The sequence below is a fragment of the Lepidothrix coronata genome, unplaced genomic scaffold (assembly GCF_001604755.1).
Source record: "Lepidothrix coronata isolate B3197 unplaced genomic scaffold, Lepidothrix_coronata-1.0 Scaffold6, whole genome shotgun sequence".
Classification (NCBI taxonomy): Eukaryota; Metazoa; Chordata; class Aves; order Passeriformes; family Pipridae; genus Lepidothrix; species Lepidothrix coronata.
Genome location: NW_016690186.1, coordinates 3,454,503 through 3,473,243, shown reverse-complemented (window position 1 = coordinate 3,473,243; position 18,741 = coordinate 3,454,503). Strand labels below are relative to the sequence as shown.

General features: G+C 39.8%; 1 protein-coding gene across 2 annotated transcripts in view; it reads right to left on the bottom strand.

Annotated features, from left to right (window-relative positions):
• Positions 1–1,924: 1,924 nt before the first annotated feature.
• Positions 1,925–18,741, bottom strand: part of PRKDC (protein kinase, DNA-activated, catalytic polypeptide) — an 83,388-nt gene continuing 66,571 nt past the window's right edge. For both annotated transcript variants that reach the window (XM_017831239.1, XM_017831249.1), the window contains 16 exons: positions 18,508–18,698; positions 17,368–17,548; positions 16,693–16,853; positions 15,104–15,315; positions 14,364–14,451; positions 13,493–13,636; positions 9,901–10,105; positions 9,291–9,358; positions 8,801–9,021; positions 8,406–8,498; positions 6,437–6,526; positions 5,894–5,965; positions 5,608–5,809; positions 4,984–5,172; positions 4,355–4,494; positions 1,925–3,328 (listed from right to left, as the gene is read on the bottom strand). In XM_017831239.1, coding sequence (XP_017686728.1) covers positions 3,124–3,328; positions 4,355–4,494; positions 4,984–5,172; positions 5,608–5,809; positions 5,894–5,965; positions 6,437–6,526; positions 8,406–8,498; positions 8,801–9,021; positions 9,291–9,358; positions 9,901–10,105; positions 13,493–13,636; positions 14,364–14,451; positions 15,104–15,315; positions 16,693–16,853; positions 17,368–17,548; positions 18,508–18,698 — 2,462 coding nt within the window. In that variant the 3' untranslated portion in view covers positions 1,925–3,123. The remainder of the gene's footprint in view (positions 3,329–4,354; positions 4,495–4,983; positions 5,173–5,607; positions 5,810–5,893; positions 5,966–6,436; positions 6,527–8,405; positions 8,499–8,800; positions 9,022–9,290; positions 9,359–9,900; positions 10,106–13,492; positions 13,637–14,363; positions 14,452–15,103; positions 15,316–16,692; positions 16,854–17,367; positions 17,549–18,507; positions 18,699–18,741) is intronic.

Below are 18,741 nucleotides of genomic sequence, written 5' to 3'. Positions count from 1 at the left end.
GATATAGTGCCCATCCATCTGGTTATTTAATCTGAGAAGGAAATATTCTCATGTACTTGTGAATAGTTCCCAAGTTTTGTTTTGCATGAGACCTGATGCAGTCTCTGAGCTTCACATCATCTTGTTCTTTTCTGGAAGCCAAATAAACCCGCCCCATAAAGCACTGAGCCCAGTGACTTGAGGTTTGTATTGCGTCAGTACTTTCCTTGCTGCTTCACAGGCTGGCTCCAGCCTTTCCATTTAGCTGCTGCATTTTATTGAGAGCAGCACTCTTCAGTCAGGATTGGGGATGGCAGCTGCCATTTACATATGTTGCAAGTTATTTCCAGGGTCATTCAGCTCCATGGGGAGAGCTCTGTTAGGGAAACTCCACTTGCTTTGCATAGGATAGATCTCTGCTCATAAAAACACAGCAGCTTCGTGCTTTGCTCCTCAGCTGACACATGAGCTTGACAAATACATCATTAAGGACTCGTGTAGCTGAGGCTTTCAACTATTGCACTTATTTTAGGGCCAAGATAGAGCTTTTAACTATTTAAATTGTCATAGACACATTGTAAGCCCATTTCCACTGTCAGGGTCACTTTTGCCCGTCTCACAGGGGCAGGGCCTTCTGCTATGGACTTAAGGGAGCAGAAGGCACTCAGCAGTGCCCCTCCCCGCACTTCAGCCCCAGCCCCTTCCACAAGACCAAGGAAGAAGGCCCTGCTGTGCACAAACATCTATTGGTGCTGAGGATATCAAAAGTCCTACAAGAAGAACCTCGTTAAACTATAAACCTAAACTTTGTCCTCTGCGGTACAGGTCAAAGTACCTAGTAAATATCTAAGGTATGTGCCAAAAGTGCCATTTAACACCTCTTATGACTAGCCACTTGATTTCTAAATGTCCCCTTGCCTTTTCATGTTGTTATTTTATTGTGCTTTAAACTTTCTTATATTTTAGAGTGACAGCATGAAAGCTAGAGCACCTCACCTGACTAAGCTTTAGTCATAAGGCTGCTGTCTTAATTGATAGCGGAGATTAAAAGAATAAAATACACCAAGACATCTTACTGAAGTGTATATAAAAATAGGTTACATCAAACACTTTTATGAAAAAAAGCCCCACATTACTGTCCACCAATTATCATGTCTGCAAATGGATAAACATGGAAGCTTTCTGCAATTGAAGTGTGCTAAATTAACTTTTGAAATGAGGTATACAGCTGAAAGTTTATTTTTATTTCTAAATATATTTCCTCTACAAAAATACACCTAAACAATATTTTTTGTTAATAAAGTCTGATAAAAATATTCTGAATTTCTCGATTTATAACACTATTGACACAAACAATTGAGTATATTTATTAAGACAGAAGCAGGACAAATAGCAGTTGTTGCTGGAAAGTATTTGAAATGGAAAAATCCTCTCCCTGTCCGGTAGGCCTCAGCAATCTTCCCCATTCTGAGTTTCTCATGGAACTGTATCCAAGAGTCTCTGCTCTCCAGCTGACAAGATTCATTTGAGACTGGTGCCAGTAGGAGACATGGCCCTCAGCAAAACCAGAACTGCTCCACCACCATGGAGGCAGGAGGGAAAGCTTCTAGGCAGTGAAAGGGCAAAGACTCATTTTTATTACACCTTTTATGATAATTATTAAAAGCCTCAATGGAATCTATATCCTACAGTGAATTCTGGGTAAAATACAATGTAGTATTTGAGAGAACTCTCCTTCTCTCTTGCTGTCTGTGCTGCACTTGCCCCCGAGGTTACCTGATGCCACGGTTTAACCCTGGCTGGCAACTCAGCCCCACACAGCTGCTCCTCACTCCACTGCAGTGAGAACTGGAAAAGTGAGAAAACTCATGGTTTGAGATAAAGACAGCCTACCCGGTAAGCTGTGCAAAAGCTGTGCACACAAGCAAAGCAACTCATTCACCATTTCCCATGGGCAGGCAGGTGTTAAGCCAGGCTAACAGTGACTTGGGAAGACAAACACCATCACTCTGAACATCTCTCCCTTTCTCCTTCCCCCAGCTCTATATGCTGAGCAAGACACCACATGGTATGTGATATCCCTTGGGTCAGCTGGAGTCATGTATCCTGGCTGTGCGCCTCCCAATTCCATGGCACTCCTCAGGGTGTGAGAGGCAGAAGAGGCCTTGTCTCTGTGCAAGCCCTGCTCAGCAACAATAAAGTATCCCCGTGTTATCAACGGTTTCCAGCATAAAGCCAAACCACAGCCTCAGTCTAGCTACTCTAAAGGAAACTAACTCAACCCCAGCCAAACCCAGCATACCTGAGAACTGGCTGTCAAAGAGCTACACCTGGCACAACCTCCACACTTCGGCATAAGCAAATTCCAAGTGCAGTAGCCATGCCTGTGCTACAGTTATGGCAAGAAGCTTCCAGCACTCTATTGTGGTGGCATTGACTATTTTTGGCTTTGGTCAAACAAATAATTTGGAATTAATACAACATGACAAGTGCATACTTCCAAAGGACAAAGATAACAGAGTACAAACCACTAATCGCTAAAAAAAAATATCTGCTGGAACAGTCTCATCTATACATTATCCAGTAATGAAACAGCTGTTCAGATAATTTAAGTGTTATTTAGAGTTTAAAGGCATTTTCTGTTTAATTTCCCCATGTGTTTCACTGATACTACTAATACAAAAATCTAGTTTTAATTACAAATAATATGTGCCTGCAGAATGGTTTTAGTTGATTGTCATCAAGGTCTCTGTAAAAGAAAAGTACAGACTTTCACTACACCACTACATGGATGCCCACAAGCTTGCAGGGTATGAATTTGTGCTTTCTGCTGAGGGGTCTCAGTGCCTTTCAAATAAATCTTTAAGTTCTATAGCCTCTCTAGTTCTTTCTACATTGATTTTAACATGAACGCAATAAAGCTGCTTTGTTACAGAACTACATACAAGAAAAATAATTAAGAAAAAAATTCACTGTTTGAATACAGCTCTAATACAAAAAATTTATACTCTCTATTAATCAAGTTAACCGATGATAAAAGCAGTTAAGAGGTTTTTTCCTTTTTTGCCTTAAAATTCTGATCTAGTTGCAGCTATGTATTAGGATACAGGTCCCTTGGCAGATTGGGCTTTAGAGAGGAGGTCCTCACATCCAGGGTTCCCATCCTTCCCAGACTCTGCCAAGAATATTGGGGTCTGTCGCTTGATCGATGAGGCATCTCACTTGGGTCTCCTCTGAAAGGCCGTCCTCTGGCTCTTTGGCTCTGATATCATGACTGGCATTACCACGAGCCACAGCTGCAAAATCTTTATAACAAGGTAGCTTCTCATGGCCCAGGCGTAGTTCATCACTGAAATTGAGAACACAAAAATAAACTCTTACTAAAGGAAACAAGCAAAAAATCTGCGATGGATTTTTAAATACAAAACAGCACTTGAAAAATAAAGCTGCCTGAATTGAGATTTAAGATGTGGAGACTGTGCAAGAGCTGCAGAAGGCTTGGCCAGCAAAGACTGGTGATTTCAGGTGTCTTTTACTAGTGGGTATTTACCATGAATATGTCAATCTTGTCAGAGGTCTCTAGGTGAAAGAGGGATGCAGAAGTTCACATCCAAGCTGTTGATCTCCTTACCTCCCCTTCTGATTTGTGCCTGTAACAAGTATTTTGCTGCCTCTTCCAGTTCAGCCTTGACCGCAAAGGGGACTCCTCCCAAGTCCTGCACTTTTCAGTATTTGTATGGTTTTAAAACAGGCTTGCTTTCTTTGCTTTTTTGTCTTTCCCTTGATCAATCCAAAATGTCTTTTTAAAAGAGGATAGAAGGGATTAATTGTACTTTTAACTGAACTTTAAAGACATTCTCGCTTGAGCCAGACTTGACTAGACTGACATAAATAACCTGAAAATGCCATCAGATTTGAATGTGATGTTTTTGGGAAGCAGCTTACCTCCATGCCTCCCCTACAGCTGGTTCAGGTTCCATTTCAAGTAATCCTTCAGCAGAAGCATATATTGATTTAAATCTTACCCCTAGTCTAAAAGTCATGGAGACAAAAATGAGGAAAAGTAGGCCGAGCAGTGTGAGATTAAGCAGGCTGACAGGATGGGGAGATGTTTCTTGCCAGGAGCAGTAAAACTGCTCAGAGGCCTGAGCTGGAGCAAGAAAACTTGTGGGGAGATATCTGGTGTTTTGGCTGGCAAGGTGATTCAGAGAGCTTGTATACAGACCAAAATGATTCTGACAGAAGGTTTGTTGAAATTTTGTCCTGTCTCTTTTTTTTTCCTAGCCACCAGTCTATCCAAAGAGAACAAAATCTGACACAGGAGCCTGCCAAAGCTCTTAGTAGAGCAGTTTAAAGCAAAAGGAGAGCATCTTACCAAGTGATTATTGCTGGATTGGCACCTGTAAGCTTTCTTCTGACATAGTTGACTTTTTGCAAAGGGTACCAGTTTACTTCAGATGTGTTTATTTCCTTAATCCACGTGCCTCCTTTTTTCAGCTGCCTTTCTTCAAAGTTCTAAAGAGAAAACAAATTTGCCCTATTTGTCATAAATCATACACTTAAAAAAGACTTTTAAGCTGCCAGATCATAGCTAGTCAAGCCAGTAACTCTTAACTGTATATGCAGTGGAGGACAAAGTAGTGAGATAATATTTAGTTTGTCTATGACTTAAATTTAATTTACAACTGAAGTTATTGAAGTGCAACTACCTTCAGTTTTCTCTGTAATTATTAATTTGATATATACAGTGCTGATGTAAATTTAAGAGGCTCAATGCAAACAGTTGAAAATATTTATGCTGCTGCCATATGCTACTGTTCTTTGTGCATCAATATAGAATTGTCATTTTAAATACTTTACGTTCAGTTTCTCTGAGAACTTAAAAAACCAAAGAAAGATAAAAGGAGCACTGTGAGTGTACATCTAGAAATACTTCCTTTTTGATCAGTTTTATTCTTAGTACAGTTTAAGAATATTCACACGAAAAAAGAGGAAAAACCCCACCTTCCAGTCCAAAGAAGGCTCCTTTACAAATACATCCATTGTGCTGATGAGGAGATCTGGATCTGAACGATAAGCCCTTAGGGCATGCACCATCACACTATAAATGAGTCCCCACTCTTTCACTGGCATCATCAGATTAACAAACTGTCGAGTCAGTCGAAAAGGCATCAACTCGGGCACACCCAAAAACTAGCAAAGGGGAAGGACAGTCAAAACAAAACAAGAAATAAGAAGCCTTGGAACAGAAGAATTAGAAAGGAGTATTTTGTTCTTTTTAAGCTTTGGAACCCTCTTTGTCACTTAACTGAAAATACGGTGCAATACAGTAGAACCAGACCAAGTTGTGACAAACTCTAGTCACGAATATTTAGTGATAGTGGTTGAAAGCATGGTTGAACTATGCAAAACACCACCATATCAGCTGTGAAACTCTACACCTTCGGGCTTGTCTGAGAATATCTGACACAGATTTTATTCAATCAACTAGAAATAACTTGTAAAGATTGCACCATTTTGCACCAGAATGATGGCAACTGAAAAGCATCAAATTTAGTACTGAGAATACACGTATAAATGCATAGAATAAATGCAAGAGCTGTAACAAATTAATTAGAAAATAAATACCTGTGTGGCCGCACCAAATGCATATCCAAAGTCTATTCCCACCATGCCACCTGTCTCCTTGTTAATCATGAAGTTGGACAGATGTCTGTCTCCAATACCAAGTATCCAGTGGCTGATGCACATCAGTGCATGGGAGCTGGCAAAATGGGACCGCAGGGACAGGAAGGCTTCAGGAGATGTGCTCATTTTCACAAAGGCTCGCCTGAATGAAACAGAACTCGCTTGTTGAACACAGATAAACACCAACATTCGTTTCACAACGTGCAGTCACTGACAGTGCACCTACCGCAGCAGGTCTTCTGGAACACTGCTTTCCCTGCTTTTGAAAGACATAACTGCTTCTCTACGGCTTGCATTACTGCAAATAAATGAAGGAATAATGTTAGCCATAGAAATAACAGCCCACTGCATGTGAAATGTTAAGTCGGGACCGAAATCATCAAATATTCTTCCGTTCTTGGTGAATCACAGGGATTTTCTCTGTCCAACTTGAGCAGATGCTTGGGCTCTGAGGCAGCCTACCTCACTGCATAATTAGGAATGAGACACCTAGAAAATAAAGTTGAAGAGCAGCATCTGCTTCAAGACACTTTCTTAAGGAAGTGAGCAAGCTTCTGGAAGCATTCCTGTACTCTGGTGGGATTTTTGGCAGTTCTAACCTCCTCCTGCAGAGCATCTCCAGTAAGACAGAGCAGTAAAATGAGCAAAAATCAAATCTAGCCATCATATTATAACACAGATAATGTTTTTTCCTGGAATTTCTACAACTCTGTGTGTGTGCACACTCTAGCTTCTGTTATTTTACATGCAGTCCTCTTTTAAATCCTACCTGTACATAGCATGGTATCGAGAGATGCCTTGTGCTTTCCCACCCATCTTGGACAGCCACTCAGAATAGGTAGCACGAGGTCCTTTTTTGCTAGGAACAAAAAAAGAAAAAAAGCACTGATGATTCCTTGATGATCTTACCACTCTGTACTGGAATATCTGCAGGCTGTGTGCTGCTCTGACCCATGAGATTTTTATGCAAAGGAAGAGTCAGGAAGCTACAGTCTACATTAATTTTAACCTTGCTCCAGAAATGAAGCTTAAGCAGTCAGTGAATATGCATCCATTTCCTTCCCCCCAGCTTTGAACACACTTCAGTCATATCTGATGGAAGATCAGACACCTCAAAGCTGCTAATTTGTCAATAAGGACTGTGAAAATTAGATGCTGCCTTGAGAAGAAAGACCCAAAATAATTTCTCCAGGGAGGAAAAGATATTTTTAACAGTCTCATAGCCACTTGAGAGGCATTATGTACACGCTACTGCTTGTCCATTCAAAATGGTACGAAATGCAGGAAGGCAGTTTATCTCCTCACTGTGTACAAGAGGGAGGAATGGGGGCTTGAACTTAGGGTATTAATCCATAAGAAGCCAGTATTCATTAGTTGCACTGCTTATAGAAAAACTTTCTCCCATCTTAACTAAGTTCATCAGACATTAAACTTCTATTCCAGAGAGGCAGCAACTTAGCAGAGCACCCATCTTCTCTCTTCCTTCCAAAGCATGTTTTGAGATAGAGAAATTCTTTCCATTTAAGAAGCATTTGTCATTTATAGACTGCATAGCCCATCACTTGGGGACAAAGAAAAGGATTTCAAAACTTCAGAAAGTTGTTCCCCCTACCTCAACCAAAATATTGCCAGAAAATGCATCAGGATTTTCCTTTGCAAGTGCTCTCATTTAAACATAGCTCAACATAAAATGTCTTATTTCTCTTGATTGAATAATACATGGGAAAAATATTTAAAGTCTACATACAACAATAAAGCTTTTTTTGTTTTTATAAATTATGACCTATTTTTAGAAAGACACTGATCTTCCATATTAGAAATGTCCTCCCTTCATGAGATGGTCCCATGTGAGTCCTCTCCACTTTCCCCAGTCGGTGAACTGAGATCAACATAATACCACTGCTGTTCACAAAAGTGAACCTGGCAGCAGCAACAAAGAAACTAAACTGCTCACAAATCAAATAACTGTAGAAATAAAGACTCTTTGGAGTCCAACCTCCACGCTGGAAGTTCCTCCAGCCTGCCCCATAAACGTTAAGTAGTAAAAATAAATGGTGACAACAACACTTTGACAAACTCAGAGATTATGCAACTAAGAACAACGTTTGTAAGTTAAACCACATTTCTAAATTCCAGGACAGAAACAGGCTGAAATGCTAGAATTAAATCAATTTTACAAATATTCAACCTCCAATTACAATCATAAGAAAGCAACATAATTTATTCAAACCCAGCATTTGTATAAAGTCAGAGAGAGTGCTCTTTTACAGTTGTGTTTTGTGCATTTGCTGCCAATTTGCACCCCCCCCCACCACTGACTCACTGCTGAACCCAGGTTCTGAATTGCTCTGTCTCTGCTCCCTTCCCCTGCCCCCCACTGACCTAAGTCCATTTCCTGCCTGATCAAATCAAGAGCTCAAAATCCTTGGCTTGTAAAATCAATCTGCTGATAAGGAAATGGTGATGATAATGACGTCACACATGATTATAATTATAAGCTTCTTGTTTAAACAAGTTGGGTGGAGGATATTCCAGGTACAATGGCACTCATTAAACAAACAGTTGCCAATTACTAATTTGGGTCAGGAAGTACAAACTGCCTCCTTGCTCATAGGTGCTTTTATTTCATTATTTAATTAAAAAAAAAAAAAAAGAAAATGCTGCCACAAGACTGTCAGTTATCCAAAAACCCATTAGTAGTCGTCTCTATTAGAGCAGACAGCTAAACCAAGCATCACCTGTTATAACTGATATCTTCCTCTTCAGACATGCTATTTTTCAGGAATTCTTTTAAGGTACAAGTATTTTCCAGCCACTTGATGAGTCCCAGTCTAGAACAAAACAAGTCAGAGATGTGAACAAGCAGCTCAAAGATGAACTTTAGAAGAACACCATGTTCTAGTGCCTGCTAAAAGAAGGTTAAAAGCTACCAATTTAAATATACTCTGAAAAACAGTTTCCAGACAAAGCAATTTCAATGTTGTTTAAAAGGAAAAGGAAAAAAAAAATAAATTAAGCCAAGACAGAAAACACTCTGAACCTGAATCTGGCAAACAAAAATCTCACTTTCAAACATCCCAACAGCAATATACGTTAACATAAGGATTTCTGTCCCTTCAAGATAAAGGCCTACCTTGTTGTCATGGGGATGACCTGGTAAGTTTTTAACTGCATATTTCTTTGGCTACATGCAGCATCTTGGGAAAGGATAATGTTCATTACATCAAACAGCTGCTCGATGCGTTGGTCTTGCCGCAGGTCTTCACCGCCTTTGACAAGAAAAGGATACTCCTGCTCATCGCTGCCTCGGATTGTTATACGTTTTGGCTTCCTCAAGGATTCCATTACACTTATCTTGGAAAAAGAAAGAAAAAAGCAAAATATTTGTGATAGAAGAATTGGTTTTACAGAATCATCACTGAAATCAAGCATATTGGTCATTCCTAGATGACATCATCAAGTTACTCAATTACTACTAGAAAAACACTGCCCACTTATAGACCTTCCTTTATGTGCTGCAAGATGCATTCACAAGCAGGGACCTCGCTACTGTCACATCTCTAAATGGAATATGAACACAGATTTATACCACACAGGATTTTGACTCAGTCTTAAAAACATACCCGTTCATCAAATCCGGAGATTTTTGCATGGTACTCTGGTAGTGGTTTCCCTTTTCCGTCGTACTGACCTGCAGTGGTAGTGGAGAAAAAATGTTAGAGTAAAATTACATAAACTGTTTTTTATTTCTATTTTGAAGTGTGTATGAGAACAGAACACACAAATATTTTGTCAAATTCATATAATGATAACTACGAATATTTAAAAATGCATAAAAATCCAACATATACATAGTATGATTTTATCTGTGAATAACTAATATTTTTTCCTCATTTAGCTGTTAGAATTGCAGCTCTTAATAGTTTTAGAGGGCACAACCTTTGCTGAACTAGATTTAAACATATATTAGATTCATATATCAGATCTTCTTGAGTTAGGCCTTTAGAAAAATACTAAGTTCTTAGGTAAGAGATACAATTTTAGATACAATTTTAAAAATCAGGACTACGGCTTAAGAACAGATTTAAGAGAGTGAACTGAGCTATTTCAGATAAGGCCAGATAAGGCACAAGGCCAGAAAGAAGGGCCTTATAGTCAACATAAGGAGTAGAGCTCAAGAGTCGAACTTTCTTGTGAGGGACAGTTCACCATCAACACTGAAGGGGAACGTACCAGGAACCTCTAATTCATTCCTCAAGAACTCAGCTTTGAAGTCACTCATCCACGGTGAACATTCTTTCAGGTTTCCAGGTTCTTTATGGGTTTTGTACATTTTTGAGAGGAGAGAAGTTGCAATCGCATCAAAGTCACTAGTCTTCATATCCAACAGTTGTGAACCCCCTCTGCCAAAATGATGGTCGAAGTCCTTCCCAAAAGCCTATGAATCATTTATAGGAAGTTTACACAGTGCTAGACATTACACGAGAACATCAAAAGAGTACCTTCCTATCAAACACACAGCTTCATCTGAGTTTCCGAAATATATCAATAGTCCTTCCACTCCAGTTCTTTTTTATTCTGTTATTTCTAGTTTGACAGAACCTTTTCACTGCCTGTTTGGTAGACCCACCAACTACCATCAACAGAAATATCTATATTTTATCAACTCAGTAACATCATGTCAAAACTAGAAGTTTATCGCTTTTTACCTCTTCTAGCTGCAGTTGGATTCTGATGGACCATACTAATAATGCTGCTCATTAAACTTAATACATGTACCTCAACTGCTTACAAAAATTTAGGATCAACTAGTGAACATTAATATAAAATACCTAAAGAGGACCCACAAGAAAACTGGAGAGGGAGTTATTACAAGGGCATGCAATGACAGGATAAGGGGCAATGGCTTTAAACTGAAAGAGGGAAGGTTTAGATTAGATATTAGGAGGAAACTCTTCACTGTGAGGGTGGTGAGACACTGGAACAGGTTTGTTCGGAGAAGTTGTGAATGCCCCATCCCTAGAAGTGTGCAAGGCCAGGCTGGATGGGGCTCTGAGCAACCTGGTCTAGTGAATGGCAGGCAGGGGGCATGGAATTAGGTGATCTTAAAGGTCCCTTCCAACCCAAACCATTCTATGAAATGTTTGAATGTTTTATTTACTATCAGATTTATTATTAATGATCTGCTTTGCAATAATTTGGACATAAAGTACATAGAACCATATTTTAAAGTATTTTAAATATCTTGATAAAGTGCAAAGACATTTCACACTGAGCATTTGATAAACAAAGTATTATCTACAAGTAGTTAACTGAATCCTTGTGTTCACACTGAAGGTTTAGAAAAACCAGATGTTCCCTCTTAGACCTGGTATTAATGGCTTGGAAAGATATGTAAGCTCACTTGTTTTTTAAAATACCTCATCATTTTTCTCCCAAACTATGAAGGACACAGTTCTTTCACTGAAGTAAATGAAAATACAAAACCCATCATCCTTCTGAAGAGACTACTACAGTCAACAACATCTTTATTACTACATCTATTTCCACATGAACACTTGATTGCTTTCTCTGTTCTGTTCTTTTAAAATTCAAGGCAGCAAATAGTCCATGGCCTTAACACTGTACTTTAATTAATACAATCCATCATCAGTGTTTAATTTATGCGTGACTGGAATTTCATATTAAAAAAAAGAAAGATTGTTATTGTTTAGTTACAACTGAAATTATACATAAATCATAGACATGAAGATTATGAGCCTGAAGTACTCCACACAGCAGAGTAATTTTATGTGTCAGTCAAGAGACAACTTGTTTTTCCCCCAGCAAGGATGTTAAAAATGATACAGTTATTCTCGTAGTACACTTTGTTTCTTCATAATAATGCATCACGAGAGCAATGAATTCAGAGTCTGCGCACCATCACCCTGACCCTCTTCTGCAGTTGCTGTCTGTGGGAATGCTGCTCCCTCTTCCCTTTAACAGAGGGGAACAACTCTGCTACCCTTCTCCAGCACCTCCCTTGCGCTTCTCTCCCACAGCACACCACTACTTGCAGCATCCTCTAATACCGCACATTTCAGCTTTTTAAAGAGCCAGAGACTGTTTTGGTTTAAGTCAGCCTTTGTGCTCATGCCTGCTAGGCCCCTTGCTGTGCTTGTACTCTGTAGAGATAGCTCAACATAGAGCTGCTGCCCTCTCTCTATCCCCACGCCTGACAGCAGCACATCCTGCACATTCTTTTCCCCTATTCTTAAGTTTAAAGTCATTATCACCAAAGACCCAGCTTATCTCACAGCAACAGAGTCAAAGGGCTAGTGTGCTCCTAAACTCCCAATTGCTCTTTCTATTGCTGTATCACCTCACCTCCTCCCAACTCCACCTCACTCTCATCCTCCACCTTTCGGTGCTCATGGCGAAGGAATCTCCCTAGAGACACCCAGGTTAGTTTATCTAATGCTAATGTGACATAAGAATGGCCACATGGGAGAGAGCTGGATCCACCCAGCCCTGGCCACAGGGCTATGCACATATAGTACAAGCATACAGTTGGGGTGCTCTTTCTACAGGAGTATCACTCTCCTGGCCTCCAGCAATTTGCAGCTCAGGGATTTCTGGACCCAGAAGCGTGCATTTGTATGCAAAAGCTCCCAAAGCATTTTCCCCCTCCTGTGCTGTTGCCTACTTGCTATTTGAACCCATGAAAGCATCCACAACACCCTGCAGCAAGAGTTCAGCACTCAAGTGTGTAATGAATGAGGAAACACCTCTCACTGTTTTGAACCTGCCACTTCCATAGAATATTTACTTCATGCTTGGCACTCCTGATAGAATCATGGAATCGTTAAGGTTGGAGAAGACCTTTCAGTTCATCAAGTCCAGTCCTCAGTCAACCTAGCACCACTGGTGTTGGGAATGATGTTAAGAGCTTTATTGCATCTGGAATCATTGTGTCTTTTGCAATTGGAGGAATGCTAAAGTTGCTTGTACAGAGGTTACTCTGTACCTCTGATTATTCTTGCCACTCTGAACCACATCCAATTTTATTGTATCTGTGTTGAGAAATGCAGATGAGGACTACAGTGTTCAAGAAGCAAGAGTCAGTCATTGCTATGCCAATGTATAAATCCATGTTTAATTCTCTATTCTTAATAATGACAGTCACTTTTCTTTCTTGACTGCCCTTGAGTATGCACATCTGATGTTTTTAAAGAACTATCTATCACAAACCAAGATTTTGTTCTTGAATTTTGTTCTTCAGCTCAAACCTGAAGAATTTATATATGAAACTAGGGTAATTACGGTTTTCTGCCACATGTATCACTTCATTTTCTACACTAATTTTCACTATTTTAGAAGTCAGTCAATTTTGTGAAGTCCTTTCTGTAATTCTTCATAGTTGTAACTCTTCTGTATTACTTACCCTAAGTAACTTAGTATCGGCAGCAAATTTGAGTAGCATAATATAGCAAAACTCCCTAAGGTGCTCATAAATCTTTGGCAGCAGGGAATAAAAAACAAGGCCAGATTCCCACGGATGATCGGAGAGGCTCAGGTCCTATGAACCTGGCAGCATGTAGGACAGAAGAGGCAGAAGCTGAGTAAGAGGGAACATTTAGCCCTGCAGGGCAGTCAGAAGTGGAAACTGAACTATGTTAAGTCCATGGCTTCTAGCAAAGAAATCCCAGTCCTGTACTCCTGACTTGATCAAGTCTCATCAAGTCCTGCAGCACCTGTAAAATCTGTGATCTTGTTCCCTCTTTTGATCTTCTAACGTCTTCTAAAAAAGCACATGATGCCAACACTACTCAGCAATCACACAAACCTGAATAAACCTTTTCCTCAGCAATCCAAGGCCAGGAGCCTCCAAATTTCCCAAATTCTTGTACATTCCTTCATACATTTCCTTAAGCTTCTTTTTGTTTCTCTGAGCTTTTGCCAACTCATTTTTGACATCCTCAACCCAATCCTGCAAACAGAAGGAAACAGATGAGTACTGAGAAGAGTTTTAGTGACCCTTGCTCTTCAGCAAGCCACTCAGATTGCACTGGGGTTACTGTACTTACTAATAAGTCCATCATTATTATGTGTCTTTCTTTTGAGAACCAAAAGAGCAATCCAAAGACTATGGAAATATTTCCCTTGCATTCTTTGTCTTGATAAAATGCTTTTATTTTATTAGGATAATTATGTTTACTACCATAGTCTCTACTACAAACTAAGAAGGCCTCTAGGGGGCCAGGACTACCAAACACAAGACAAGAATCCTTTGGATAAAGGGGTCAGAACATAAACAAGAATGCCCAGCAGGGAGCAGGAAAAGGGCATAAGAACACAAGTGGTCAAACACAAGTAGTCCAAAATTATAGAGATGGCCATAAATGATATTTCTGTAATGGTTTCAGAACAATTAAGGAAGACTGACTGTGGGACAGGGCATAGACCCCAAAGGAGAAAGCTGAAAAAGGGTAGTGCAGAACAGCCAGTTGGCACAAGGGAGGGAGACCATTGCCAGTGAAAGCTGCTGACAGCACCCCAACATCATCATGATGAGTTGATTCTGGGTTGAACCACTTCCTGTGGCTGTGGTGTCAACTGAACTGTGTCAGGCTCTGCTCAGCACTTGCTCTTCTAAACCCTTCTAAAGAGGGTGAGGAATGAAGGGGAAGGGGAGAAATAAAAAAAATACACTTTACCTTAAAAAGCATTACAGGATTAGAGAGCTGCTCCAGCGAGCGAACAAAATCTTGAACGACTCCTCCTCTATCCAACTTATTCTTGATCCTTTAAAAGAAGAAAAAAACGCATTACAACACAACAGGAACTACCATCATCACCTAGCTTGCAGATAAGCAATGATCTAGACTGTCTGCTATACACAAGAATCTGGTAAAATAATTTATGTGTAGGTAGGTACAACGCTCTCAGAATTCTCTCTTTGGCTGCATGACTGTTTATGTGTTGAGTGAACATGCCACACAACTCCCAATTTTTTAATTAAGTGTCCCACTATGAAAATAGGATTTTGGTGGGTAAGTGGAAAGCATGCTTGAAACAGAAACAGGCATTAACCAGACTACACATCCTGTTGTGACAATTATTGAAGGGTGATACTGTCTGTGAAGCACAAGACTTTATCTTCTGTTTTAAATAAAAGAATTTCAGATTTCAAAAAAAAAATAGGCAAAAAGACACCTTTGGAAAAATTCTAACTTCCCACAGACTGGGGGGGACCCAACACTTCATAAAGTATGCAGGCCCCCAACCTGAGTATGTCTAACACTGATAGAACTGAGGTACTGCATTTCTCTGTGCCTTTAAATGAAAATTCAGTGTGCATAGGACTACCCTTATGCTCACTAAAGAAAAGAGTTTGCTTAGGTGTCCACTCCTGAATAAAAAACATACAAAAGAGCTACTCCAATTGCAAATTCACCTTTCTACAAACTCCTTGTTCTTACAACCAGTTGCAGTATCTTTGAAGCAGTAACTTTCACTGCTGATCATGAAAGGGTAGACGATTGCCTGGGGATAGGTGTTTGCAATCTCTTCAACAGTATGTTGTACGGCTACTGCTTCATCCTTGTCAAGTAGTGCCATCATCTGGCTAATCCAACCAATGAACTGCCAACAGGGAACTGAAGAAAGCTGCAAAAACACAGACACACTGCTTTCAACTTTGGTCCTCCTTGAAAATACCAAACATAGCAAGCAAAACTGCTTCATGCCACAGCCTGACAGAGAGAAACGCATGAAAAGGAAACAGTGAATGTCAGTTAGGTTGCTCAAAACATTCCCCAACAAAGCACAAATTTAATTATTATTATTACTGCTACTACTACTAGCACCACCACTGCTGCTTAATAGGTTTTCCGTTATAAAGATTTGCAGCTTGTTTGATAAGTATAAGGTTTTACACTCAAACCTGTGGCTTTTCTGTCTGGATGTAATATAATAATTTTTGATTTTCCCATACAAGCAACTCAAAAATCTGAAGGAATTCAGCTCAAACACCATTGGACTGAAGTCTTGATTTGAGTAAAAAACACCAGGAAGGGGAACACTGGAGCTCCTACCACAGTTTTGTCCTTCATTAAACTTTAAAAACCTCTAATAGCATTTAAGATCAGATTGCCAGTATTTATATCACAGAAAGACAGGTGATAGGATAAATAAATGCCTGGTGAACTCCCTTTCTGGGTGAGATTTTTCAACTGGATCAGTTGTCAGGTGCTGTTTGAACCACCAGTGTTTAACTGTAGCCACACCTTGTACACCTCACCCACTTCTGCTACTTTCTCAGTTCCTTGGGATAACTAATTCCTGTTTCTGTCTCACTCGAGTCCTTCCTCTGACAGGCTCTGTTGCTCTGTGAGCACAATGACATGGGCTTGAAAAGGCAGGCAGGTCAAGGCAGAAACAGGCATGAGTCACAGAGAAGGGAGAAGGTCTCAGCTTATCTGCCCCATGACAGAAGGGAAGTCTCATGATATCCTGCCATGGAATGGCAATGGAGGGACAGGTTGTAGGAGGAAGGAAGGAACAAAGGAAGTGGGAAATACAAAGGATGGCAGCAAAGTTGTAGTAACCTTTGAAGTGAAGGATGAAGAAAGGTGGCAGACATGGAAAGAGTCTGGAAAAGCTGCTGGCTTTCTGCATGCAAGAAACTCAGGAATTAGACACATTCCTCACCCTAACTCTAACCACCTTTGTCAGCCCATTTAGATTCTTCTAAAGGAAAAAAAAAGGCAAAACACACCATAGTTTTTCTCCAGCAACTCTCAAATTAACATTTGGAATCAGGATAATGATAAAAAGTTAAACTTTAAAGAAAAAGTTTTTGTCCATATGAATCAGACTCAGGAAGTCAGAGAAAAGACAAGGAACAATGACGGGATAAATTTTATCTGATTTACCTGAAGCAAAACTTACCAGTCTAACCTCTCTATCCATCCAAACTCCACCCCCACCTTTTAAATTTGATTTATAGTAACATTTGCTGCCAGAAAAATGGAAGCAACTAACCTCTCGTGTCACTAGACCCAATGTCTCTGCTGGATATCTTTCAATTATTTGTAGCAGTCTAGGAAATCTCAGCCTGGCTTCTCTGGAATTCAGTTTTAAAGCTTTTATCATTTTCTCCACCATAATAGCTGGGAATTGCTGCAGATCCACAGTGCTACTTTCTGCCAAGAGACATTAAACAAGAATTATCAGAAACACCATCACTTGTTCCATGTGTCTGATCATCAGAAACATTCATCTTTGCAATTCGAGGGTTTTTTTAAGTGTATTTTGTATTTTTACTTTGTTCTCCTTCCCATCTGTTTGAACTGCACACATCTGCAACGCATGTACTTGGGGACTGAAAGGATTAGCTTTATCAGGAAGATGCATCACTGCTGGTATCTTGCCTGCTTTAAATACAAGGCTGCTGTGGTCTGGGAAGGAACACGGGAAGCATCTGCTGGATATGATACATTTCTCACAAGTGAGAGGGAGACTACAAGTGATTCACTAGTACCAAAGGTAGCAACAGTAGCAGAGGTGAAAAAAGGAATATAAATACTGCTGAACTGGAGGACAAACTGTGCCATCTAAATTCAAGCTGTGTTGCCTAGGCAGAACTTCTGGGTATCACAAAAGCTCTCGTATCACAGATAAATACACCTCACAAGCTTAGTAAAAACCCTGACTAACCAAGCGAGCCTTCTTCTTCCCTACGCAGATACTGGTCACAGAAACCGATCAGTGTCATATATGCATCGATAACTCCCACCACATCTACGTGTTCCACGGAGTGGGACTGCAACTCCTCTTCAGACTTCCTCACAGCATAGCTGAAACACTGAAAAGCCTTCTTGTTCAGACCTGCCAATACCTGAAATTCAATCATAAGAGCAAAAAAACACACATTAACAAGTAGCACTGAACAACTCTCTCTCTGAAACTGGAGCCTCATTGTAAGTCTTGAGCAGATAACACTTTAACTGCTTTAAGATGTTTTGAGCAGCTGATAAAAGGGGAAAAAATAAGGGTGTTATTTCTAGCAGTAATTTACAGAACTTTAAAGTCCACAATTTTCAATGGAAATAAACAAACCACACTTTTAATTTGAATTAGTCTTTGGACATGTTAAGTGGAATTTTTATAACTGAAAAAAAATTAATGTTACTAGAGTTTTTGGAAACAGTTAAAAGAAAACAAAATAAAACTTTGGGGTTTTTTTCCTATTAAGACATATCTGCAACATCTGCATAACAGCTACACTTGGAATTTGTGTTAAAAAAGCATGCATCAAACTATTATGAATCTCATGTCTTTTTCCCTATTATAAACACAGTAATACTGATACATTTCTAATGTAGCTTATGCAATCTTGGGAATTGACAAGATTCTTTACAGAATCAAGGTTGGAAGATACCTTCAAGATCATCTGTTCAACCGTGAACCCAGCACCAACACAATCAACGCCTAAACCATATCCCCATCCAGATGCCTCTTGGATGCTTCCAGAGACAGTGACTCCACTACCTCCCCGGGCAACTTATTCCAAGGCGTAACCACTCTTTCAGTAAAAAAAAAAAAAGCTTTCTAATGTCCAACCTGAACCTCCCCTGGTGCAACTTGAGGAGAGCAAAAACCAGGAAAAACCTAGCAACCACAGCTTTTTTATTTTTCTTTTTTCTTTAGCTGGTGTTGCTGGACAAACCTCTGCTAATAGCAGACAGGTTTCACATGCTCTTTATCTACCCATACCCATCACTACCTACTGAAGTAGTAATTTGAAGCAGTAATTACGATACTTAAAAATCAAAAAGATTTTCTCCTCTCATTTACCTTTTCAGGATTCTCAAGACTTTCTCCAGATATTAGTGATATCTTCTCAGCCTTTTCTTCCTCAATTTGCTCAAGACATCTTGGATTCTGAATAAGAGCATTGGCCATGATGTGATAGGTAGTACCCAGAAGAAGATTCTGGTTTCGTAAGGCCCTTATGTTCTTGCTAAGATAGTCAGATTTGGTATCTTCTGTTGGAATTCAAAAACAAAGTTGGTAACTGGACAACAAAGC